Source organism: Syzygium oleosum, unplaced genomic scaffold (genome assembly GCF_021117445.2).
Source record: "Syzygium oleosum isolate NSW1041296 unplaced genomic scaffold, Sole_v2.1 Sole_v2.02, whole genome shotgun sequence".
NCBI lineage: Eukaryota > Viridiplantae > Streptophyta > Magnoliopsida > Myrtales > Myrtaceae > Syzygium > Syzygium oleosum.
Genome location: NW_026607486.1, coordinates 20869212 through 20895453, shown reverse-complemented (window position 1 = coordinate 20895453; position 26242 = coordinate 20869212). Strand labels below are relative to the sequence as shown.

The 26242-nt window shown below is 42.1% G+C and overlaps 2 protein-coding genes and 2 pseudogenes across 10 annotated transcripts; 2 read left to right on the top strand and 2 right to left on the bottom strand.

Moving 5' to 3' along the window:
- The first annotated feature begins 222 nt into the window (after nucleotides 1-222).
- On the top strand, nucleotides 223-1343 carry LOC115673158 (L-type lectin-domain containing receptor kinase IX.1-like; annotated as a pseudogene).
- Nucleotides 1344-3369: 2026 nt separating this feature from the next.
- Nucleotides 3370-6566, bottom strand: LOC115673275 (wall-associated receptor kinase-like 20; annotated as a pseudogene).
- A 2166-nt stretch (nucleotides 6567-8732) lies between these two features.
- Nucleotides 8733-13900, top strand: LOC115673268 (probable methyltransferase PMT11). The gene is made up of 9 exons (XM_030595379.2): nucleotides 8733-9476; nucleotides 9908-10057; nucleotides 10174-10444; nucleotides 11044-11154; nucleotides 11392-11551; nucleotides 12193-12450; nucleotides 12531-12653; nucleotides 13029-13106; nucleotides 13317-13900. Exons 1-9 carry the CDS (start codon nucleotides 8787-8789, stop codon nucleotides 13522-13524), a joined length of 2049 nt encoding a protein of 682 aa, XP_030451239.1. The 5' UTR covers nucleotides 8733-8786; the 3' UTR covers nucleotides 13525-13900.
- A 444-nt stretch (nucleotides 13901-14344) lies between these two features.
- Nucleotides 14345-19977, bottom strand: LOC115673270 (protein HESO1). Of its 9 annotated transcripts, none has more exons than XM_056308314.1 (11): nucleotides 19589-19950; nucleotides 19330-19499; nucleotides 18990-19084; nucleotides 18735-18880; nucleotides 17722-17886; nucleotides 17139-17317; nucleotides 16951-17046; nucleotides 16522-16591; nucleotides 15804-15931; nucleotides 15326-15436; nucleotides 14345-15226 (listed from the first exon to the last, which is right to left on the bottom strand). In XM_056308314.1, exons 4-11 carry the CDS (start codon nucleotides 18871-18873, stop codon nucleotides 14750-14752), a joined length of 1365 nt encoding a protein of 454 aa, XP_056164289.1. In that variant the 5' UTR covers nucleotides 18874-18880; nucleotides 18990-19084; nucleotides 19330-19499; nucleotides 19589-19950; the 3' UTR covers nucleotides 14345-14749. The 9 variants fall into 9 exon arrangements, with proteins under 9 accessions (XP_056164289.1, XP_056164290.1, XP_056164293.1 ...); XM_056308315.1 differs by having other exon boundaries at nucleotides 18735-18877; XM_056308318.1 differs by lacking the exon at nucleotides 15326-15436 and having other exon boundaries at nucleotides 19589-19977.
- Nucleotides 19978-26242: the final 6265 nt, after the last annotated feature.

Here is a 26242-nt window from a genome sequence, read left to right as displayed (position 1 = left end):
AATCCTCGCTTTCTTGCCAAATTGATCTTGCTAAAGTTCTTCCTAAATCAGTAGCAATTGGATTTTCAGCTTCGTATGGCATCTTTGGGGAGAGACACAGCATCAATTCATGGGAGTTCACTTCAAACTTGGATGTTGTACATCCCCATCAACAGATACATCAAAAAAGGGGATAAAATCTAAGATGTATAGGTTGATAATATTTATCAGAGTTCCCGTAGCATGTCTCTTCCTGATTATTTCAGCAGGGTCTGCTTATTTATGATCAAGAAGATGAGTTATGAGTTTCTTGCCCTGACTGACATTGACAAAGAGATAGGAGCATTGCCACTAAGATTCTCATATCAAGAGTTGCTTGAAGCTACTGGTGGCTTTTCAAATGATCAAAGACTCGGCCAAGGAGGGTCTGGCCAAGTTTATAGAGGACTATTGAACCGTTTAGATCACTTAGTCGCCGTCAAAAGAATCTTTGCAGACTCCAAACATTCAAAGAAGGTCTTCATCGACGAAGTGAGGATAATAAGCCGTTTGAAACACCGACATCTGGTGCAATTCATTGGATGGTGCCAAGACGAAGGTGAATATTTGCTTGTTTATGAATACATGCCTAATGGTAGCCTTGATAATCATCTCTTTGGAACTAGGAAAAGTCTGCCGTGGGATGTGAAGTACAAGATAGCTCTAGGCCTGGCGTTAGCCCTCAATTTTCTTCATGAAGAACAAGAGCAACGCGTTCTTCACAGAGATATAAAAGCCGCCAACATATTACTCGATATAAACTTCAACACAAAGCTTGGCGACTTCGGAGTGGCTAAGCTCGTTGCCCCCCAGTTCAAGACTCAAATGATGGATGTGGTGGGGACATGCGGCTATCTGGCACCAGAATATGCGACTGAAGGGAAGGCTACTAAAGAATTTGACAAGTTCAGCTTCGGGGTTGTGGCTCTAGAAATCGCATGTGGTAGGAGGACCTATCAGGAAGGTGAATTTCACGTTCCACTATACAAGTGACTTTGGCAGCTTTACCTAACTGGAAACATGCTTGAAGCAGCCAATGAGACTTTGAATTCAAGTTTTGACCGGAAGGAAATGGAATGCTTGATGATGCTGGGACCGTGGTGCGTGCATCCAGATCCCAAGAGAAGGCCAAATGCAGGACAAGTTATCAGATTTCTTTAGCTAGAAGCCTCGGTGCCTGAGTTTCCATGTGGCACCTATGAGGTTCCCTTTTTATATCAACGATCAGCACTTAGAATAGAGTCTTCCTCTTTGATTCAAGAATCACCTCCCGTTAAGCAAGACATATCATTGCTCCAAAAGCCATACAGGAACACATGTTGACTTCTGGGAAAATAGAAGAAATGTTGTGACAGAGTATTATGCTCAATCAACCTTTCCTTTGCTGTAATATATTGTCTGGCTGCTGATCAATGGGTTGATGTAGATTTCACAGAGACATCAATACCATTACATATGTCCTCTTATGCAAAAGAAGTAGTTGCTTTGACTCTGTTTCAGTTACACTCTGGAGATGCCTTTTAGCCTATACAGGGGGATAATTTAGTCGAAAGATTAGGTCCTTATAATAGGTAGAAACTTTACAATCACAAAGTTGTTTAATTTATGCACCGAGGATAGTAGTAAAACAAGAGCTTAAGAAGAGTGCAATTTAGAGCTAAACCAAGGGAGAAAAAACTATGTTGGGGACAGTTTAGGTTCCCTGGCCGCTGTTCAAAGAATACTTTTTCAGAATCCAAAAATCCTGGAAAGATCTTCATCGACAAAAAGCAAAAAGAAAAGTGATATTTTGGTTAATACATTGGGCACATGAAGTCTTGCATAAAAAAATGGAGCTACTTGTTCATTGTATGCATGTAAATCAGCCAAAATATCATTGGACTCAACTTTCAGCACTGCCCTCGGGTCCATTAACAACAGGTCATTGGCAGGTTCTGGGTGGATCATTTTTTATAACTATCTAGTTCTCAGCACTAGGAATATCAAATCTAGCTGTATTACCTGTAATAGTGCTTTCTTGTTTTCAAGTAAAGCAGTCTATTCTGCAAGTTACCGTTCATACATACATACACGACTTGGTTGGTGTTACCTACAAAGTTCTTGTTTCTATTACTTCCCCGTGCTTTGTATCAGGTACTTGTCACTAATCATGATACTTCCTCTCCAAAAGAGTAAATGCCGTGCTCAGACAAATCTTTCCAGTCCCACCATAGTTTGGCATTTTTCAGGAAATAATGGTCCATAAAGACGTTTCAACAGGTATTTAAGGGGAGTCAGTTTTAGCAAGAATCTATGCCTGCACTGATATTGCAAGAACAAGGAGGCTTCTGACTTATTTTATGGAGGCAACATGTTCGAGCGAAAATGACAAAGGTTGTCCTTTTATCTCTACCCTTTAAGAATAGCGATAAAAGAGAGCTGTCTTTGGACATGACGTCATAAACTAATTTCTATCGACTTTTTTGTCCCTAGGTTTGAATAACTGAACCAAGAAAATAGGGCACTCGGATGCTTGCATAAATCGAAAGAGACAAGAAATAGGTTTGCTTGTTGATAAAGTCGAATCTGCCCTCAGACGGCGTTCTCTGCAACAACTCAGTCTATTTGCATGAACTGATTGCAGGCAGAAGCAGTTAACTCTCAAGTGATAGCTGCAAATATTGTCGTTGTGGCACTTCAATCCAAACATATTTATGATTGAGGATTACCACCATTCACAAGTTTGACCTTGATGCAATTCAGAACGTCCTGCCTTCATTCTTTCTCCACTCACTGGTTTGTCCTTTTCAATTTCTGCTGTGCTTTTTTGTCACTTGTGAGTCCACTTTCCTTCAATATAAGTAGCTCCAGTGGTGACTATGAACAAGATGCTGTGCCTATGAACGGAACTGTAGAGCTCACTGCAATGGCCCAGAACTCGTCTCGCCATCTCAGTGGTATCATTAACTTGGAACCCTTGAATATGAGGAGTTCTTCTGCAGGAAATATATCAGTTAGCATGGATCGATGTATTAGCATATCAAGATGTATCCAACACTCACTCATTGAATTTGTCTTGGTCCATTTGCGAGGCATCGGTTATAATCAAGTCAAGCAGCCAAAAGAACATGAAAAGAAAGACTCTTTATGTTTCCAGATAGTGAGGTATGACCCAAATGCATGTAGTTTAAACCTATTCACTAGAAGATGTACTTTTTTGAGTCGTTCAATAAGATTCTCTTATCAAAGAAGATGGAGCGTGTCAATTACTTAGCACAAGAAAAATTGACCATGGAACAGTGATTCATCATTCATCAGATGATTCTGTCAAAAAAGGCACTAAGTGCTAAATACGGAAGTAAGCAACGTGTATCTAGAGGTTCTGTATTATACATGGAGACATAACTTCAGGATCGGGGAAGGCTCCATCTCTGTGCTAAGAGACACATACAACAACCACACATGATTAACAGAAGCAAACAAAACATAACCATTCGTCTATGTACCTAATTCTGCAGACTTAACTCTCTACTACTTTGGCCGTTGCAATACTTATGATATACTCGATTTCCTCAGCGACTTCTTTCATAGAAGGACGGTTCTGCCTACGTTCCTCCAAGCATCCCACGGCAAGAAATCTGAGCACCTTCATGGTCTCCACATTGACGGTGCTCGCCTTTTCCTTCAGCATCGAACCCACCACATCCATTATCCTCTCCTCCTCCACCATCCTCTGCACATAGACTGCCAGATTTACATCATCAGCCGCTTGATTGAAGTCTATCGCCTTTTGAGACGTCTAGTACTCAGGGTCAAGATATCCGAGCGTACCCTGAGCACACGTAGATATGTGGCTCATATCAGTGTGAGCCAACCGAGATAACCCGAAATCTGAGACTTTTGCAGTCAACTTCTCATCCAGCAATATGTTGCTGGACTTAACATCTCGGTGATATATCGGAGGAACTGCCGAGAAATGAAGGTAAGCAAGGCCCTCGGCTGTGTCATGCGCAATCTGGAGACGGCGAGTCCATGACAGTTTACCCCATCCTTCACCCCGGAGATGATCATATAGAGTGCCATTTTCAATGTACTCGTAAACCAAGAGCGGCTGCTCAAGCTCGACGCAGCACCTGAGTAAACGAACAAGACTTCGATGATTGACCTGGCACAGGATTCGAACCTCGTTTAGGACCTGATTAGTTCCTTTGGTGTTCCCGAGTTTCGCACACTTGATGACGACGACAGTGCCATCATCTAGGATGCCTCGATAGACTTCGCCATAACCGCCAACGCCGAGAAGGCGGTCCTTGGAAAAGTTGCCTGTCGCTTTCTTTATTTCTTTTCCAGTGAATAATTTGGCTGTTTTGCCACCATTGGCATTGAGGATATCCTCACACTCTTTGGCGAGGCGCTCTTGAGCCTCTTTAATGCGCCGATGACGCCTGTATAGCAACAGAGCAACAATGGTTGCGAGAAGGGTCGTACCTATTCCGGATATTAAACCTGTACCAATTACAAAGTTGTCAGACAGTAGGGAACTACTGCATTCGATCTCTAAAGACAGCGGCAGCTGAAACCGCAACGGTCATCTTCTAAGTTCTAAGAGTTATCATGAACGAGGAACTCATCTAGATGCAAATACTGATGATCGGCAAATTAAACATGAAAGGTCTAAACATTTTGTTTCTGAACAATCTTGTTAAATTGGGCTATCTTGGTTAGGTGGAGCTCGTGATTTCGTAGGCTAAATTCAGTGGAATCAAGAGCCATGCTTTCAAATGCCGGTATCAGCTTATGATCTGTAAAAGTAAAACCAAATTTCAAGCTTAAAACCTGTGCTCTTCGTTAAACGAAATTATAATGCAGAACATTTCAAGATGTTATAATTAGAACAAGGAAACAGGTACCTGCAATAAGAGGAGTCATGTCCGTTCCACATCCACCCGGATCTTGACATGTCACATCTGCACCAAAAGAACAAAAAAATCCACTTGTCACCCATTTTCTTTTTTTTAGTGTCATCCAAGAATCATAGACTATGTAACTCTATAAATTAGTAATCCGGACGTAATCAACAGAAACGTTAGAGCAATCAAATGATGTGTCGTGGTAAAGGAATGCGGGCTGATTGTTACTCTGCACCAAAACATACGAAAGAACAAGAGTGCCAAAAACACTTCAAAGTTACTCTCCACACAAACTCCTTAGGTGGGGTCCCACGTGAGCCCAGCATGGCAGAAGCACCGGCTGACCGCGCTCCCCGCCGGGTCAGCCCGGCACGTTGAGTTCCCGTCGCAGTCGGACTGGGCCCCGCAGACGGGCTCCGGGGGCAGCACCCACTGGATCTCCATCCCGGGCTTGGGCCAGAGGCTCACGGGATCGCTCGTGTCCAGGTTGACGAAGCTCGTGTACGCCTGGCAACCCGCGTCCCTGACCCGGATCGAGTACAACATCGTGGACCCGCCCGCCCGGAACGTGCAACATATCGGAGCGGCCCCGCACGCCGCCGCGCCGGGCGTGTTGTTCACGTACATGTGGCAAAGGCTCGCCGACGAGTAGTTCAGAGGCGAGTTGAGCAGCGTGGTGGTGCAATTGAGGTAGATGATGGTGTGTCGATCACGTAAATGGCACACCCAGGAACACCATAATTAAAAACTGAAACTCATATATGAAGAAGTTATCGATTCGCGTACCTAGTTTGGAATCCATCGAACTTGATGCGGAATTGGCAACGGTTTCCGAACACGAACTCAAGTGCTTCTCCCCTATATCCATTGGCGGAACACTGGCATAATGAGATTGCCACTCACGAGAAGAAAGTCCTCTCTAGATCCGTATGTGAGTCAAATTGTGCATCATCATGTTAGGGGAGGGACTTGAGCGCTATTTATAGAGTTTTCGACCACGTGCCCTCTCATTACGGGCCGGGCCGTACTTGACCCACACTAGCCAGCCCCATATTAGACTTATTAAGAACCCACATATCTCATCTTTATTAGACCAAACTAATTTAGTTAATTTCAATTAATGAAGCCCACATTAGGAAATTCTTACATGGTGTTGTTGCTGGTGACGTTGAAGGGCAAGGAGGAGTTGAGCTGGACACCCTAGTTGACGAGGTCGGACGTGACGCACGTGTTGGCGAGCAGGTTCGCGGGCTGGATCACGAGCTGCTGGCTCTTCGGGTTGACGGAGGTGATCGAGTATGAGTTGTTGACTGTGTCGAAGAGGAGGGTCCCGCCGATGTCGCACTGGACCTTGCACGACTGGTCACCGCATGTCGGGGACGTGCTCAGCAGGTAAGGGACCAGGGTGGAGCCACAGTCTGGGCACCGTGTGGCGGCGTAGGACAAGGATAGCAGCGGCAGCGCCGCCGCGAGGAGGAGGAGGGCAGCGGCGGTGGGGGGCATCGCGTGAGGGAGGGGGATTACTATCGTGGTGGGAACGAAGACTCTGCGAACCGTGATCAAGGGGTGTGTATAAAAATGGTGGTGGTGGCGGTGGGGGAGGTTGTTGATTGTCAAAGTTAGTGAACAAGAGATGGTCTCATGGGAAGATTCATATGTTCACAAGAAACTGGTACATCTGTGACAATTTTACCCTCCGCTAATTTCCATTAAATTTTACCGTCAAATTTCTAAATTGGATAACATGTGGCAATTGACGAGTGTACCAATTTGGGGTTTACTCTCTATTTGTCACAAGTGTACTAGTTTGTGATGTTTCATGGTACTAATCCAATTTAACGGAGGATAAATTTATCACAAATGTACTAGTTTGGGGTTTTTCGTAGTCAAAAAATTAGTTTAGAGTAAATTTGTCATAGGTGTACCGGTTTGGGGTTTATTGTAGAGGTGAGCATGATCTGGGTAAGCGGCTCTCACCCTGGAACCGTGGACCGCCCGCTAACGATCGGTTCCAAAAAATTGGAACCGAGAACTGCTCGTCGGTTCCATGGACCCACCCGAGAACCAGACCGTCAGTCCAGTCCGGTTCCCGAGTGGGTCCATGGAACCAGTCCCACTAAGTTTTCTTGGACAAATAAAAAAATGGACTCGTCTAATTCTTACCCATTGGTGGGTTGTGTTCACCACATGCTACTTTGACTTACCTCTTAATGCACATGTGTGATGTATTTTCAGTGTACACAGAACACCCTACTTTGGCATTTGATTTCACTAATCTGATACAGAAGACATGCACTTCCATTTAAAATGGTTTGATGCAGAACTGCCTTCTACAACTTTCCAAGTTTCTACACAACCTGCTCAAGCCTCAAGAGTCAAGAGGCTTTCATTTAAGCTAACAAATTGAATGAGCCTAAAACCCTCAGAAACAATGACAACAAGATTTGCCACAAAGTTCAATTACACATCACAACAAGATTCGTCACAAAATTCATGACTTCACAAGCTTCACATCAAATACATCCGTAGCCTATATTATATATTACACATGGGAGTTTGCCACAAGTTCACAATAGTCAGCAAGCAAACAAAACAACAACTCTCCTATTTTCTTTTCTTTTTTTTAATTTTGGTCAGATTTTTTTAATTAAAAATTTAAAAAAATAAATATAATATTATTATATTACCGGTCCGGTCCGGTCCGGGTGGGCGGGTGGGCGGTTCCACACTGGGAACCGGAAACCAGACCGGTACCCACCGGTTCCAAAAAATTGAAATCGGGAACTGGACCGGTTCCCTTGGGAACCACCGGTTCCAGTCCGGTTCTGGGCGGTCCCGAGCGATCCGGGCGAGTCCCGGTTCTTTTGCACACTCCTAGTTTATTGTGATCAAAAAATCAATTTAAGGTAATTTGTTACATGTGTACAGATTGAGGGTTTTTCGTGGCATTAACTCTATGTTATATTTCGTTATAATTTAGTGCCGCAACTTATTTTTGGGCGATAATGTAAGGATAAATTTGATTTTTTTGACAAAATGTAAACGGAATGTGCTGAGTTAGCACCGGCAAATCCACATGTTGCCGCATTCATTCCTATCATGTAAATGTGACTTTTTTTTTCAATAACTATATAAATTTGAAATAAATTGACAAAACCTAAAGTTTTTTTTTCGGTGAAACATAAATTAAAGATACTAAATCATAGGCTCGCTTTATTTCCCACCCCTTATTAACTTCTTACATCTCATATTATATTAAATCGATTATACTGTTCATTGTGAATCCCACTCTAAATTTAAGATTATTTTTTACATTCCTTACATTCTTTTTCTTCTTTTTCTTTTATTTCAATTTTGTAAAAGACAAAACTATCCATGCTCCTATCAAATGACATTCCGGAAAGAATGTACGAGACGATTCATTGCGATCAGGGGGGGTGTCGGGGTGGAAATAGCGCGAGCCAACCATATTCCGAAAAGGGCCAAAAAAAAATACCAAAAATGACAGATCTCCAAAAACGAAACTCGCCGCACACGCCACGCAGCGGGAAAATCCTTGCAAACCGCACCGCCGCCACGTTCCGCCGTCGCGATTCCCGCTAAATTAAAAAAAATCGCCGCCCGAGCGAGGGGACGCTCTCCGCCCTCGATCCGTCCACGTCACCCCGTTCCCCCACACCGCCTCGGGCCGACGTGTCTGGAATCCACGCCGGCTTCACCAAAGAGATCACCGTGCAACCCGCGGTGATCTTATCAAAGGCCGAGTCACCGCTCTCTCTTCAAAGGGCGAGTCACCGTCACGACGACGACGCAGAGATCGCCGAAGATCCCAGTGGCGAGAGCACTCTCTCTCTCTCGAGCGAAATCTCGCCGGCGACGATGAAGCCGTTCGGCAGTGCGGATCTGCTGCGGACGCCGGCGGCGATCGTCAAGGTCCTGGCGTTCGCCTCCGTCGCCTTCGTCTTCTTCTACCTGGGCAAGCACTGGTCCGAGTCCGACGGCTATGGCCAGCTCGTCTTCTTCTCCTCCTCCTCCGCCGCCCGCCAGCGGCCTCCCTCCGTCGCCCTCTCCCCGAATTTCAACACATCCTTCGACCTCTCCTCCCTCGTACCTCGGAACCAAACCCTAGCCCTCACCCCACCGCCGCAGGAGGGGACCGCCGCCGCGCCGCCTCCTCCTCCTCCTCCTCCGCCTCCGCCGCCGCCGCCGGCGATCGCGAGGTTCGGAATCGTGGACGAGAACGGGACGATGACCGACGACTTCGAGATAGGGGAGTTCGATCCGGAGTTTATCGACGAGGGGACGAGTAATGCGACTGAGATCGAAGGGACGGGGGGCGAGAAGATTGGCGCGAGGGTTCGGGTTCGGAAGTACAAGCTTTGCCCGGAGAGTATGCGGGAGTACATACCTTGCTTGGACAATGCGGAGGCCATCAAAAGGTTGAATTCGACGGAGAGAGGCGAGAGGTTCGAGCGGCATTGTCCGGAGAAAGGTAAGGGGTTGAGTTGCTTGGTTCCGCCTCCGGCAAGGTACCGGCCTCCAATTCCTTGGCCAAAGAGCCGGGACGAGGTAATTCGTCGTTTGATGAGTTTGGGTTGTGCTCTTCTTCTTCGAATTTTAGAGAAATTGAAGCACGTGTGAAGACAATGCACAGTTTAAAGAATTCCGGTCACAGTTATAATGTTTGCGGAGCTTGGATTGTTGTCATTTTCCGTTGCCTATATGCATTCATTTATGCAATGGAGTTAGAGAAGAACATTGTGTAGTCTCTATTCTTGAAAAAATCTTTTTACCACCTTGATTGCGTTGCCAATCTACGGCTGTCTTAACTGTGGACTTAGATTTTGACCAAAAAAAAAAAAAACTGTGGACTTTGATTATAGGATAGTATAAGTTTGAGCACCTTAAACAGTTGCCAAATCCTTAATGAAACAGGTATTTGAGCTTCTTTTGGTCCTTAGTACGGTAAATTCATTGTAAAGAAATTTTCCAATTTTCAGGTTTGGTACTACAATGTTCCACACCCTCGACTGGTTGATGACAAAGGTGGTCAGAACTGGATCTCCAAAGAGAAAGACAAGTTTAAATTTCCTGGAGGTGGTACTCAATTTATTCACGGAGCAGACAAATACTTGGATCAGATTTCTCAGGTCTTTAATTTGTATCAGTTAGTCTTAAATGCAAAAGGAAGATCCGAGTGGGGTCCGTGAGAATAAATGGTTAATTCTTGTGTGACTGATGTTGAATTTTCTACTCGTGCTTGTAGATGGTGCTTGACATTGCTTTTGGTCGACACACGCGAGTTGCTCTGGATGTTGGATGTGGTGTTGCAAGTTTTGGAGCCTATTTGCTGTCTCGAAATGTCATAACTTTGTCCATAGCTCCAAAAGATGTTCATGAAAATCAAATTCAGTTTGCACTTGAGCGAGGTGTCCCTGCAATGGCGGCAGCATTTGCAACTCGACGCTTGCTATATCCAAGTCAAGCTTTTGACATGATACACTGTTCACGATGCAGAATAAACTGGACTCGTGACGGTAGTGACTCATGTTTCTTACATTCTTTTCTTATGTGGTGCAATACCGAGATAGATAGTCGCTGTAAAATGTTGGGGTTTGCAATTGTTAATTGAGTATACCGGCTGATTTAGTGATCCTTAAAGGCAAATTTTCCCCATGCAAGTCAGCATGAGCTCTGTTCCCATGTCTAGTTTTAGAGACATCAAAGGAAGAGAGATGAATGTGATTCAATTTGCTTATTTTCTTGAGTTACAAGGAGAGGCTTAAAAAATTTTAAATTCTCTTGCACACATATAGATTGCGTGGTTCAGGTGGATCTGCGGAGCTGCTTTGAGATTATCCTGTACCAAGTACTCATGAAAGCGCATATTGCATGTTCTCCTACAAATCAGCAAAGTGGAAGAAATTATCTCTTGTTTCTTCATATTCTTGTTTTTCATACTTTCTACTTTGTGAAAGGGGAGGCGAGGTCATTATTTCAAACTTTTGGAAAATTTTCTTAGTATGTTTCCAATCTGCATGGCAACCTTTTAAGATAAGTTCATTTATTGTTTTACACTCCATTTAGTCTTCATATGTTCTGATTTTGATCTTAATCTCTGCATCATGCGGTGAAGATGGTATTTTGCTGCTTGAGGTCAACAGGATGCTTCGGGCTGGAGGCTACTTTGCCTGGTCTGCACAGCCAGTTTACAAACATGAGGCTATTCTAGAGGAACAATGGGAAGGTAGCGCACACGGATTTTCTTTTCTCATTTTATTATTGTAGGATGTTTTGTGTTTTTCTGTATGAATTTTCCTCTAACAGCTAAAAGCTGGTCACTTGAATTGAGCATCTAATTGGGCTTCTGTTTGCTTCCGCTTGGGCTAAATTGAAACCTAGTGATTTATCTACTGGGTCTGTAAGGATGAAAGATGAATCTGCCATTGGGTATTACCTTATCATCTTGAACTTTTGCATGCAGAGATGCTTAATCTTACTACTAGTCTTTGCTGGGAACTTGTGAAAAGGGAGGGACAAATTGCAATATGGCAAAAGCCATTGAACAACAGCTGTTACCTGAGCCGTGAGCCAGGGACCATACCTCCACTTTGTGAACCTGAGGACGATCCTGACAATGTCTGGTATTGCGCTTTCTTTGTTTAGTTGTGATTCTATGGTAATTTTGGTGCAAGACATACCGTTTTGTGCAAAAAGAGAAAATGACATACTTTTCCGTTTATAGAGATAATATAGTCATACGTGGTGAGCTAATCAATCAATGGCTAGCCATGATAATTATTTTCGCTGTCAAGTTGGCAGAGTGCCGCTTTGATGATCTGTGGTTTGTTAACTGCCATACCGCCAGAAACATGTGGGACTTCAAAATTTTAGTTTGTCTCACCGTTTACTGGCACAAAGTAAACAGTGTGACATTTAATTATTAGACATACAATGTTGCCAATTTAAAGAGCAATTTTAATATTGGATCTTTCTATACCTACTACTCCAAGCAGTTGTAGCTACAAGTGCATTTGTCATTTTGAGTCTAATAAAGAGATCGGAGTTTCCAATGCTGACACTTTGTTCTTTGGAACAATAATATCATATTTTCTGTTCCTCGTCAGGTTAGTGGGTTGTAGGTTGGTTGGGGATGTAGCTTTTTTTAGCCTGATACATTGTTCCCTTGTTATGCCTTGTTCTCTGCTATGATGATGTCAAACACATGTCAACAATGTTTCTTCTGGGGCTTTTTACCACTATGATATTTACATGATCATGTCAGGTATGTTGATCTGAAAGCATGTATTACACGACTTCCTGAGAATGGATATGGAGCAAATGTTACCGCATGGCCTGCAAGATTGCAAACGCCACCCGATAGGCTCCAGAGCATCCAAATTGATGCTTACATATCCAGAAAAGAACTTTTCAAGGCAGAATCAAAATATTGGGACGATATAATAGCAAGCTATGTTCGAGCTTTACACTGGAAGAAATATAAAATGAGAAACGTTTTGGACATGAGAGCTGGCTTTGGAGGGTATTGTAGCCATTCTCCTCATCCTATTATTCCCCTTTTGAGTAGTTGTATCTCAATTGTTAATGTTTTGATTTTGGCAGGTTTGCGGCAGCACTAATTGCTCAGCGACTTGATTGCTGGGTTCTGAATGTGGTTCCTGTCAGTGGCCCCAACACATTGCCTGTCATATATGATCGTGGCCTTATTGGAGTTATGCATGACTGGTACTTGACCTCTATGTATCTCATAGTAATTGCCAGTATTTACTTTCCAATTTAAGTAGCCTTCTATGGTTTTCTTTCCATCACAAGCACTGCTGCTCTTTGAGACTTAATCACTCGCAGTGGTGTTTGGCTCGCAAGCTTAGCGGACAATTCTAGACAGATATTCTTTGGCTTTTAAACTGCTATCAGCCTATTTATACTTAAACAGAAATAAGTTGCGGTTTGTGTATGAATAATTCTGTTTTTGTGTGGACTGTGCATCTTGCCCAGCATCCCATATTTCTGTTATACTATTAGTTCTCACAGTGATTATTGGTTTCTTTTATATAAGCGGGGTTGATGGATTTGGTATCCATGGTTGAATGGTTGTATTAGGTGTGAGCCCTTTGATACATATCCCAGGACCTACGATCTGTTGCATGCAGCCAGCCTCTTCTCCGTGGAAAAAAAGAGGTATTACTTATTCTCTTGGTCTGAAAGACGGTAGATGAAATTGGTCTACTTCTCTTTCTTTCTCAGGGACTTTTATGGTTTCTCCGTAGATCATAGCAAGTTCTTTCTGGATTCATTCATTCTCTACCTAAATGCTTTGGGAAAAATGTGCGATTCATATAAAGCATCTCTTTCTGAGTATTTTTTGATGTCTTTGTTTTTATGTGTCAGATGCAACATGTCCACTATAATGCTTGAGATGGATAGGATTTTAAGACCCGGTGGCCGTGTATATATTCGCGATTCCCTCTCAGTCATGGATGAGCTTCAAGAAATCGCTAAGGCCATGGGTTGGCAGGTTGCTTTGAGAGACACTGCTGAGGGTCCTCATGCCAGTTACCGGATTTTGACATGTGATAAGCACCTTTTGCATGCTTGAAAGCAGTTGGGAGAAAGTTAATCGGATATCTCATTGTTGACCCCAAAGAGGTGAATGCCAACCGATATCGACGGCGAAGATGCATATAGGAACACCAATCGAACTGCGTCTAAAGTGAATTATCTGATGTTCAGGATACGAATGTGATTTGTGGAGATCTTGCAAGTCCATGACAGCAATGATCGTTCCACATGGTAGGCGTTGGCGGTGCTAATTTGATTGCAGGGGTACAACACATACGAAAAAGGATGTCAAAGAAAATAGTCTTCCTGTAATTTAGACTGTATTCTCATAGTGCTAACAATTTTTTTTTGTGAAAACATTAATTATTTTTCTACTGATCAAGCTGGAAATACGTGATAGCTATTTGGTTCTATATTGTACGATACTTGGCAATAGCAAATAGCAATTTTTCTCGCGCATAATCGTTCTTTGAATAACTACAGCCGATGGTTGTATATGTTTCTCTTCTATCACGTCTTTTTGAATGAGTTCCTTGACAAAAGTGAGATAGAGTTACCAGAGATCCATTGTTTCTCCCAATCTCTCATTATTTGGCATTTATTAGACAGAAGAATGACTCTTAGATAGCGTTTGCCCTAGAACAACACCCGGAAAAGGTAAAAAACGCCCTCTTATTAAAGCTCGGGAATCTAAATCACGTTTATTATGCAGACTTCGCGCCTGTTCGTGCTGCTCAACAGACCCCGACATAAGCTACCTACCTTAGTTTATTACAGTCACCTGTGAACTATTAAACGCACGACATGACAATTATGTTCACAAGGCAAGCCTACCACACGAACGTCCGCCGGATAACTGCAGCAGGAACAGTATAATTTCCTTTTCTTGACGCACAGATCAAAACAGCCAACACAACATGGGGCTAGCGAGTCACATGCAGGTGAGCGAAATTCAGGGGTAACAAATATAAGGGAAAGATGCAAAATCTTCTGGCAAAGAAGATGATACCAATACCTTACCAGCGTTTTGGACTTTGCCAAAAAATCTAAAAACCTCAGCGTCTTCACAAAGTCCTTATCCTCATCCAACTCAATTCTCAATTTTTTTAAGCTCTCTTTGCCACTTGGAGGTTGATAGTCTTAGAACCTCTAACAACCGTTCTTCTATCGGATTTCATCACACTCGGATGAAAGCAAAACGAAAGTAGCCGAGTAAACCAAAAGCCTGGGGGGAATCCACGGGGAAAGTTGCTCAAGCTCGCTCATCCAACTTGACAGCCTTCACCATCAACAATTCCACTGCTAGATCGAGGCTTCCACATTTGCCGCGGTTTATTCTGATGTTGCTCGCTTGGTGTTTGAGGGGTCGAATCGTTTGAAGGATGCTGATGTGGTTTGGGCGGCACAGCTGAGTTGTGGGTGAAACTTTGTGCGGGTCCTTGACGGTTGTTTTTCATTCTCCGATGTTGATGCTGCATTTGGGAGGGTGAGTTTAATGCTCTCTGATTCCATGGTGTCATGTTAGGGCGACCTCCATTGTAATTTCCATTTCTGACTGGTGTCCTTGTTAAAAACTGTACTTCATGTGGCCTGACCAGCGCGGCAAGAACAGCGGGCTGATTCTGACTGTATGAAGTAAGCCTATGGTGGGTTACTTCAAACGCTTCTGAGATTCTCTTAAGTTGTCTGGCGCTAACAGCCCTTGCAGTATTCTCTGGCTGCTCAAAAGGATCCTCAATCTGACGTGCCATCAGAAGGGAGATCCATAATTAGTAGCAGCTGGAATTGAGAAAACAGATGCTATTAAGAGATAAGCTATGGAAAAGAAAGGTAGTTACAAATAGAGCATAGGTCTGGGGCATCCATCTCATGTTGTTCCTAATTTCTTCCCACTGTCCTGTATATGGGCAAATCCCAAACTCTGGTGCCTTCAGATTTAAGCCCAAAAACTGCAATGCCCATTTTAAAGAACACTTTGAGACTCAAGTATGTCCATAAATTAGCATCGCCGCCACCAAGCTTTTCTACTCTTGCATGCAAGCAAAATCACTCCTCAGTGGGAAAAATTAGCATCACCAAGATTCTAAAAGAAAAACACAGAGAAACTAAACATGATTGAAAAAGTTGAAAATCACTTACAGGAAAAAGTAAAAATCGCTCGCACAGAAAGCTTGAACTGCCTTAATTCGAGACTACGTAATGAATCAAATAATATGCGAGTGCGAGTGATTGCATACCATTGTTCACTCCAAATAAAGCCTCCTAGCAGTACTTTGACCAATCTCAAAGACAGTATCGAAGAAATTCAGAGGTTACCTTAGCAAGAAATGATATAAAAAGCTCCGACAATGAACTTCGGTTTGGCCTTGATATGCTTGATTTGAACCTGGCTATGTTAGCAGCACAGGTTTCTGCTATTCTCCTTTCTGCATCAGCCCTCACACCTGAGTCATGTTCATTAAATAGTATCTCAAGTCATTAATTGTCTGGCAAGTTGGTAAATTCATCCATCCTTTGTGATGGCCATAAAATTGATCTCAAAATGCGGAAGTCCATTAAAACTTTCATGCGACAAAAGGTTAGCCAAAGTATGATGCAAGAGAATAATCAAAACATTCCGCAAATTTTTATCATGATGATCGCTTAAGTCATGAGAACTTGTCGAGAAGTTTAAGGTTATGACTTTATCGCAGGTTCAACAGAATCTAAGGAAGCCATGAAAGTTCCACTATGGAACACTCACAACCCAATTAATTGACAACTAAACATAGCATTTGGAGTGTAAAGAATGTTTTCTTTCATTTTATAGTACACAATCAAGGTTTCAGGAGAGAACACCAAAATTACACACCCAAGGCATGCTGATTGATTCTGATGTACGAGGAAAACAGATGGCCAAACACACTAGTAAGAGCAATGAAAAGACATTAACTATGAAAACAAAAGTGATGCAACTAGACAGCAAAGGTGTAAATATACACAAACAATCTAAGAAAATCAAACTGGCTTTTTATCTAGAGTGAAGCCAAAATACCTTGGAGATCATCAACGGCACTACAAGGGTAGATGTCTCTCAAAGGAGGTAAAATCGCTGGGGCGCAAGTCTGTAACAAAATCAATTAATGACATACGTTGTTAACAACTTTCAAGTTGGAAAGTGTCTACACGCCATCACGGGTTATTACAATTAAAGGTCGCGTGTTGGCTTCCTATATTATAATCTGTCATAGGGCTATGTTAAAGAGCGTCCTAAGGGCAAAATTTGTGAAGCGCTGCTATGCATAAAGATTTTACTTTCGAGAATCGGGAATTGTGTAGTGGCATGCTTTGCACTTCACAACAAAATTAAATATCAAAGACCACCTGCGTGCTTTGGCGATCATTTTACACATCTTTAGAAATTATACGTGCAAAATCTACCCTCTTGCAGTTCTAAAGCATAATTACTGTAGTAAAAGCTCACCTGAAAATGAAAGATCACGAGCAAACAAAGAGCGAAAGAGTTGAAAGACCCAGTCTTTGGATTGTTTATATCATGACATTTAGCCCATTCCTTGACCTATGCAGGCAGAGAGAAAGAATAGATAAAACAATAAAAAGAAGATGCATATAAGCAAGTATTGTCTTTTACTTTTTTTAATTTGAACATACAAGCAAAATCATCTCTCGAAAGCGTCCATCAATCTCACTGATCCAGAACAAGAACTTTGACTTAATGTAGCCATGCAGATTATCAATTGAAATGTCGCAAGAGATGCTCGTGTATTTGCTCTCAATCTTCAATATGGGTACCCTAGCATGGGCAATGAATTGCAACCTGCGCCACCCACCTGCAAAAAATCACTGCCATTATGGCGAGAAACATGAATGTGGCGACAAAATAAGACCAGACTAAGTAGAAGGAGATGCATCCTCCGAAGAAGTACCACAGCCTAATGCCTTGGAGGCAACCTACTATACAGGTTTTTTCAAGAAAGAGATATTCCCAATGCTCAACAATCAGGGTTTTCACGAAACATCTGAGTAATTTAACAGGATTTAGCCAACATGCAACCTTGTTCAAGCCAAAACCTTTCCTCAGCTAGCCTTTCCAAAAGTAGTATGAGACATTTTTTTCAACAGGATTTAGACTGTATTTGCAACACATTTTTTTCTCTCGCTTCAGAAGCTGTTTGCAGATTTTGATATGGACACAGCAGTTATATTTAGAGGAAAACAAAACAGTAACACTCACCTGTCTGTCTCAAGGCTTTCAATAAGTCTCCTAATAGTGTCTGTTTAAGTTTCTTTCCAGCAGCCGAGATATATGAACCATTGGGTAACTGAACAGAGATATCCAGGTCCCCCTGTCTAGTGAAAAGATTAGACACAAATGACCCAAATGGTTCCACAGTTGCACCTGTTAAAATCACAAGATAAACTGCATGTCACCGAAGAATCTCTTGACATGTGTTATCTGATGAGGTATCGCTAGGATTATTCCTCTCCTAATTTTCTTTTAATGGTTCAGGGCCATTCACACAGCTGTTGTATGGTCCTCCAGCATGAAGATTGTACTGCTTACTTTAGAGACACTCAGCCAATATGGAAGGATATGACACACTAGACAAAAATATATAGCTGTGCTTCCTTCAAAGGCTTGTTAAGTGCTTGATTCCTTAAGACAAAAGCCAACCGCCTTTACAAGAACTATTTGTTGCTTTAGGACTAAAGTGTCGCAGCAGCGGAACCAAAGCAAGGCTACTGCACCTAATCCATAGTATCTGACGTAAACCCAGACAAGTTTAGAGAACAAAGATTCATTTCTTCTAAATATTTTCGTTAGAAATAAAAAGCACAGAAGCTGAAGAAAGTTTTTTGAATACAAATTCAAAAGAAAAGCAGCTTTTCATCGTTTCAGTTTCCAATTTGCAAGTCCATATCTCTAGTAGATTATCTGTTCTTCAGTGGCTTTCCACTTCCAGTACATACAAATATCCCGCATTAACCTAATTCCCTCGAGGAACAAGAAATCAAAATACCGTTCTATTTTGGTGTTAAATCTAAAGGCATGCAATGGGAACTAGGAAGAAAGGGTTGCCTTCCAGTAAAAATAGTTTCCCCACACACCTCATAAATCTTCAGGAGTATATTTGTTAGTGCAGCTATTTTATTACTCTTCTTTTCTTTTCTTTTCTTTTCTTTTTTTGTTTTGGGGGGGGGGGGGGGGGCTGTTAGGCGGTAGGGGTACGCAAAAGAAATCATTACCTCTCAAACTTTCCACAGATTCAATAACCTTTCGCAATTCATCTATGATATGAAATCGAGTCACCCAATCCTGTTGTTGCGGCTTTACAGCCATTAGGATGTCGTTGATAACAAAATCCAAAGTTCTGTATGCACCCATTTCACTGCTGTCACAATAAAAAGAGACCGCTTTCAACCGTGTGAAAAGATGTTGCTCAAAGACGACTTTTAGCAGCACTATGCAAGGAAACAACATGACGTACGCACAAAACCCACCAGGTAAGATGAACTCAATGGCAAGTCGGAAAGACCATTTTGGATTGCATATCACAATGAGATTTGCAAAGGTCCATTAAAACGACAACCATTTCCTGAAAATTATTCGACTTTCTTGTTAGACAAGATTAATCTGAATCTTAGGGTGGTCAAGTCAAACGAACTAGTTATGAGAAGTTCACTGCGATTGCAATATAGGTATACAGCCAGTTGCAAATGAGTCTGATGATCAACATTTGATCATGAAAGTCACGCGAATCTAAAGTTCAATCACAGGGCAACAAGTGTAAAAGCTCTAGTCGCAAAATTTGAAAGGAAAAGGACGAAAAAGAAGAACTACCGAGCATCAGCATCGAGTTGAGCAGATCACAGCCACCCAATAGACACCCATCAAACCATTGAAATTGCAAACGAAACTCGCGTCAAATGCCGACACCAGAAACAAGTTCAGCACTTCAGGACACACTATCAAGCAGCCAAGCGCCAGCGACCCATCTTTCAATTGGGCATCTAGACAAAACACCTTAACGGCAATCAAGCGAAGAAACCCATACGAAAGAAAGAACTCACACGTCAACTGCAGGAGATCAATCGCCTACCCAGAAGCCGATCGAAATCGACCCAAGTGCTCCCATTTGGTCTCGGTCTTGGAGGGAGTCAAGCCCCACCGAAAAGAATCTCGCCACCGACGGAACACGGCCAGTGTGAACGTGCGAATGTTAAAGGGCGAGCGAGGAGGGTTTACTTAGCGAGGAGGGTTGTTCATCATCGTACTACCTTTTCCTATTCTGAACCGAACCGTAAAGACAAGGTCTTTCCGACATTATCGATAATCTGGGACCTTCGCAGTACGCAACACATACGGCGGGAACTGTAGAATGTAAGACGATCGACGCTTAGGGAGAGAGGGAGCTCAAAAACAATGGAGTCTTGATGAAAAAGTTAGCGAGGGGCTTCTTCGGATTTGGGGGCTGGTTTGGCGATTTTGGGACACTGTGCCCTAATTGGAATTTTGACCTCTTGCAATTGAAATTTCTGATGAAAATAGAGATGATACTGTGGGATGGATGTTAAGCTAATTGCTATCGATCGCGTGATTTGTCGGGATGTCAAGTTTGATGCGAAAAAGTTCCTATCATTCTTGCTCTCTTTGATGTCCACTTAAGAGAGGTCGACTTTCATATGTGCATCGAGTGATTGTGGAGGTTGGATGTATAAAATAGTATGTAAATTGAAATGGAAGAAGTGCATTTTGATAGTTTTCTCGATCTCTTAACTTAGGTGTTGTGCAATTGAAGTTTTTGTGATTCGACACAAAAAAACAACAACATAGATAACTAGGAGAAGTGGGTATTTAGTAAACACTAGACATTCATGCCGAGAATTCGCAAATCCAACCATGAATGTAATAAAATTTTCTCAAGTTCACGCTCACCTTAAAATAGAAACTAGAGTTTTGATGATCCAAACTCTGATTGGTTGATTCCGCCATGAATGTCGGGTCTTCAGTTGCTCTCAATCCGAGTGTGATCGCGGATGTGAACCGAGTTCACCATGCATAACCTAAAAACTCCATCATCGCCCTTTCAAATTATGTTCTCTGCATGCACACGGAGTCACAACCCTAAATACATGGGACAAGGAGACGTCGTAGCGACGTTATAAAGACGGTGACTTTATGAAGCTAATCTCAAGACGGAAAGATTGTATTCGAGTTTTCCTTAATAGTCATTTTAAATTTCAAACTTCAAACGGGAAGAAACCGATCGACCGGAGTACTTAATCGAAGACCAACATCCAGTATAGACTCCACACCGCATCAAGGCATCCAATCGCATTAATGAACGGATCTTGTTCTAGTTCAACCTAGATAACTATACATTAATTGAAGAATCCCACTCTGTTAATTAATCGGATTTCGTTTCGTGATCTTTGCTATTCAATAAACCAGGACAAAAACAAAATCACACAAAAAGGAATACAAAAATTGAGTACCTCAGTTTCGTTTTAATCTCAATTCAGGCTTGGGCAAGTTCGGGTCGGACCTCCTGAGGTTGATGGGCCCAATGGGCCGGCCGAGCCCTCATTTGGGCCTAAAGAATCATGTCTAATGCCAGCCCATTAGTCGGGCCCGAATGGGCTTAGCTGGACCCAAACCCAATTAGTGGTTAAATTATCAAGCATCTTGACAAAATTACCATAAAACGAACGAGATTTTGCATGGTGAGAAAATAATACGTCTTTTGAGCTACAAGATCTCTATAAAATTAGTCAATCAGCTGGAAATTAAAGAAAAAAAACTAATGGAGGATGGGACAATTCCAATGTTCCATTTGCGAAAACATTAACGATTTTCCGATTTGGTAAATTTTTGCAAGATGTTGACAAGTCTCGATTACTGCTGGTAAAAAAAAAGGGGACTAGAAAAATGTTTATTTGGAAAACATGCTATTAAGTTATCAACTCTTATAAGAATTTACCGAGTTTATGTATTTGACTGAAAATGACCGATATTTTGGGTCAATTATCAGCTTTTATTTATGTGACTTGCCGACTTATCTAAACTTAGCAACTAGTATATGAAAGTACTCGTTTTAGTTCTTTACCAACTTTTCTCTAACTGAATTATCAATTAGTTTCGATTCGCTTACCAATTTTAATTAAGTTACCGAGCCTTATATAAATCACCAATATTAATCTGGTTGTTTGAAGATTACCGATGCTTACTTGATTGTCTGAAAATTACAAGTCTTATATGATTAGCTGATGTTTATTTGATTCATTTTCCAACATTATTAAGTAGCTCAAATAAGACGCTCATACAAGACATGGTAACTTTGACTAAATCAGATGAAAATTGGTGAGTCGCTTTACTTAAAGTTGCTGATCTAATAGAAGAATTTTTAAAGTTAAAGATGCTGATAAGTTGTGCTAATAAAAATTAGTGAATTATCAAAAAAGTTGGTAATTTACAAATAACCATATAAACGTCAGTAAGTAACTCGCAAGTTAACTCCATTAAAGTCAGTAAATCTGATATAAGAGTTTTTAAACTCAAAATATTGGTGAATTATGATGATAGAAGTTAATAAGTTTTTGGCAAAGTTGACAATGCTCAAACAACTGAATAAATGTCAGTAAATAACACAAAGAAAAGATAATAACCTCGTAATTTAAATTAGAGAAAAGCTTATGAGCCATTCAAACTAAGATCGGTAATTCAATGGAATGATCAGTAAATTCACGCAAAGACAAGTCAATACGATATTCGAAAATATGGTAATTTACAAACAAATTAATAAATATCAGTTAATATCTATAAAAAGTTAGTAACTCACTAATAAGCTACTGTCGATCACATTTATGTAATCGGCGATACTTGAAACTTACCTTTCCTTCCCAAAATTCATCAACAACATACCGATATTTCCATTGTTTCTTCGACACGGAATAATAGAATTTTGCCGGAGAATCGTGGGCACGCATTGAAAAGGACATGAAGAAATGCTAAATGAACTCTTGCATGCCAGAGCGACAATGGAATAAAGAGGATGGTAATTGTGATTATGTGTCTAGGCATGGTAGAGTAGCAAAGAATCAGATGCTGATTTTGATGAATTGGAAAATGGTCAAATGCTTATTCCAATTTGGTGCTTTGCTCACTCCATCATCTGTCCATTCACCAGTTAAATTTCAGGTGGAGGACGAAGCAGAAGAGGAGCCAACCCAATGTGATGAAATATGCAAAGATAGGATGCAACTTCACCAAAGGAATTTTCCTAATCTCAGTCTCAGTCCTCACCCAATGAAAGAGCACCTCATCATAGTTGTGGCCAAAATTACTCCACCGCTGCCTCCCAAATGTGTTACATCATGCCCTCTCACTTAGTTTCATTCTTATTCACATAGATAACTTTTCTATTTGGAATAGATGAAGCTCGTTTTTTATATATTAAAAAAAAAAGGGAAACGTATGCCGATGAAATGCGCACCGACATCTCGTGAAACAGGCGATACTCGAGCCGGAACTCAAAACGGATGGCAGGAAGAGGGGATTGTTTGCATTTCTCGTTGTGTGGCGTACTCTCAGTCCACTCGTGCACACCCGTTTTTAGATATGACTTAAACCACAATCCCGTGGGGTTGCTCAACAGACGACGCTAAATTTTTCCTTGCATGATGGCATTATGGTAACGGTGTTATAGTTCTCTACCTCACCCTCGCATGATCTTAATCAATGCCCCGGTATTTCAGAGGACATGAATTGATGTGGGAGGCATTTAGAATTGGAATCGTGGAGTTTGAATCTCTCTTCTTTGGATTGCCTCGCCTCTTCCAATTCCACATCTCTTCGTCCAACAGTACTTATTCCTTTGTATGGTCTCTCTCTCGATAGGGACGTTGTACTCGCCTCTTAGTGCAAAGGCATATTATTTAGTGGCTCCTATTCTCAAGAAACCACTTGAGGGAAACCAGAAAAGACATCTCGATTCATAACATGTGAAGGCCTCAACATAAAATAGACATACATCACACATACCCTTTGTGCATACGTACACAAACGTAGACCTACGTACGGCAACCTCATCCGATCAAATCAAACCGATTTGTCTTGATTTGTAACATTCAAGGCGAGGCAAACTTGGACAGTCTGTTAGAATTAGACGCACAAACACAACAAATTAGAGAGTAAATGCGAGAAAGAGAAATCGAGACACAATGTTTTATCTCGGTTCACCTTTAAATTAGGATATGTCCAGCACCTCTATGTTACATCTCTCTATTACAAAAGAAAGATATTATATAAATACTCAGTAGTTATTCATGAGCCTAAGCCCAAACTACTAATAAAATATATGCCTGTTTCGCCGGTTTTATCCCGTCGAAAATCTTTCACCGAACGCTGCGTTTCGGATTTTATTAGAAGAGACTAGGGTCTTGAATCAAGTTCGGACAGAGAATGTCAAATGCGTTTATTAAGCCCTAACTTATGTCTTACAACTTGACTCGATAATACACCAAACTCAACACTATTAACAATGGGATGACAACTTGCAAATGCCGAGACCAAGCTATGTCGAAATCTAATCAACGACACAACTAATATGCGACATTACCATTCAAGGTACGCCAGAATCTAATCAATGACATAACTTGAAAGAATATGGCTGGAATCTAATCAACAGCTATATTCCAAGCACAAAGCCGGAATTCAATCGACGACGCTGAACTGATAGCACAACATTGGAATTTAATCAACAATGCTGAACCTGATACAGACTCTCACCGGAATTGAATCTGCGACGCGGAATCTGAGAGTTGCAACTACGACTACTCCTAATGTGCTAAAAGTAAGGCTAGGTAAAAGATGTGTTGTGTTGTTCGCGAAGAGTCCCCTCTACGTTGGAAATCTTTGAGTATTTATAGAGCAGCCTGATAACTGTTGACCGGCCACTTCTCCTTGAAAGTCGTTTTCCACTTCCTTACGTTTCACGCTTTAACCGCTTCCTGACTTATCGATGTTGCTTATGCTTCTTGAGCATCACGTAATAGCTGATTTCCATGTGTCTCTTTATTCCTTGCTATTTCCCAAGTTTCATCCTTCAACTTCCTTGATCTTCACGTCCACGGTCATGTCTTTACCTTTTGACACGTGGAAATGAATTTCTTTACCACGTGTCACCATGTATTTAATTCATGATTTCAGACTTATCGACGTCACGTGCAAAGCTCGTGATCTTGGACTTGTCGACGTCAAGTGCAAAGCCCGTGATCTTGGACTTGTCAACGTCACGTGCAAAGCTCGTGATCTTGGATTTGTTGACACTTTTATGACCTGTCTTGTCGATAACTACCTCAAATCTTCCCAATGCCTCTGGGCCTGACTCACAGCCTTTCTCCGGATTCATACCATGTGGGCCGTATTTTATGTCCTTTGTGACTTGTAACCGGTCCACTCCCATCAGGGATAATTTTGAGTGTCAACAATGCCCAAACTATAAAAGCCCTCTGGCGTTGCGGAGGCGCTGCCCTTTATGACCTTTGCCAGGCGGGCCCCCCGGATCTCTGCCCCGCTCATCAGAGAGCAGGACCCCCCATACCTTCCGGTCGATGGGGAATATAAACCACACTCCAACACAATTGGTCCTCCTTTTAAATGGACCCCATTATCTCGGCTAAGGATTTCTCCAATCAAATTATTAGTACGCGTCAATGATTACAGTAAGCTTTTCTTTTACTCTCGTGTTAATATTGAGCTAGGCAAATAGGACCCAGAAATCTTAAAATTAGGAGGGAACATTATGAATCCATGTGATTCGTTTGGGACATCTAGCAAACAAATTTTCCCCCTCGGACGAATATCAAAAGGCAATGACGATCAACTTACGGGCAAGATTACGTGGAGAGGCATCAATTGAATGACAAGCAAGGGGATCTAGGCAACAAAACGTGATGGCACAGTGGGAAATAGGGGGGGGCGGGGTCCTATCAGGCCAGCCAGCCAGGCTGCCCCCCACCAACGACGGGCACGTGGCATGGGCACTCCTCGGATCAATCGATGGCCAAGCAAAAGAGGAGGCAAACCACCGCAGATATTTTCTCGTTCGCTACTGAATCATTACATGACACGATCGAAGGTTTGGTCGTGTCAAATCAAACTGCAATGCTTTGCCTATTACCACCCGCCATTGATTGCCCTCGAATTGCCAGCTAAAGTAAACATCCCTCCTCGAAGGGCATCCAAAACCTTCCCGACACGTAACTTTGACAATGGCGTGAGCGTGCTGCCGGTGCTGGGGTCGGCCCAAAGGCGCGAAGATAGAAGCAAAATCCCCAACACCCACGCCACCTATCCCCATCGTATCTCGAACCAAATCTCACGGCAAAAGCACCCCGACGGCTGCGAATCCGCCTCCGACCAAAGGTGCGGAGAATTTGTATCCGGCGGAAGAAATTCCCGTATTTATTCGAAATATGTTGGCTCGCTCCATCTCAATCACTAAATGACTTATGCCCTCAAACGATATCCACACGATTGGATGGTTAGGGTTTGCAAGCACGCAATATCTTACTTAGTTTGAGTTCACAGGCATGCTATATCTTACTTAATTTGAGACTATTCCATCCATGATAAGTGCCGTAATAACACACTCTTTCTCGAAAAGCAAAAGAAGGACACAAAATCTGTCGATCTTAAAAATCTGTTAAATTTGCGGTCACGCGATATTCCGAAATCCCTCACCGTTATCTTT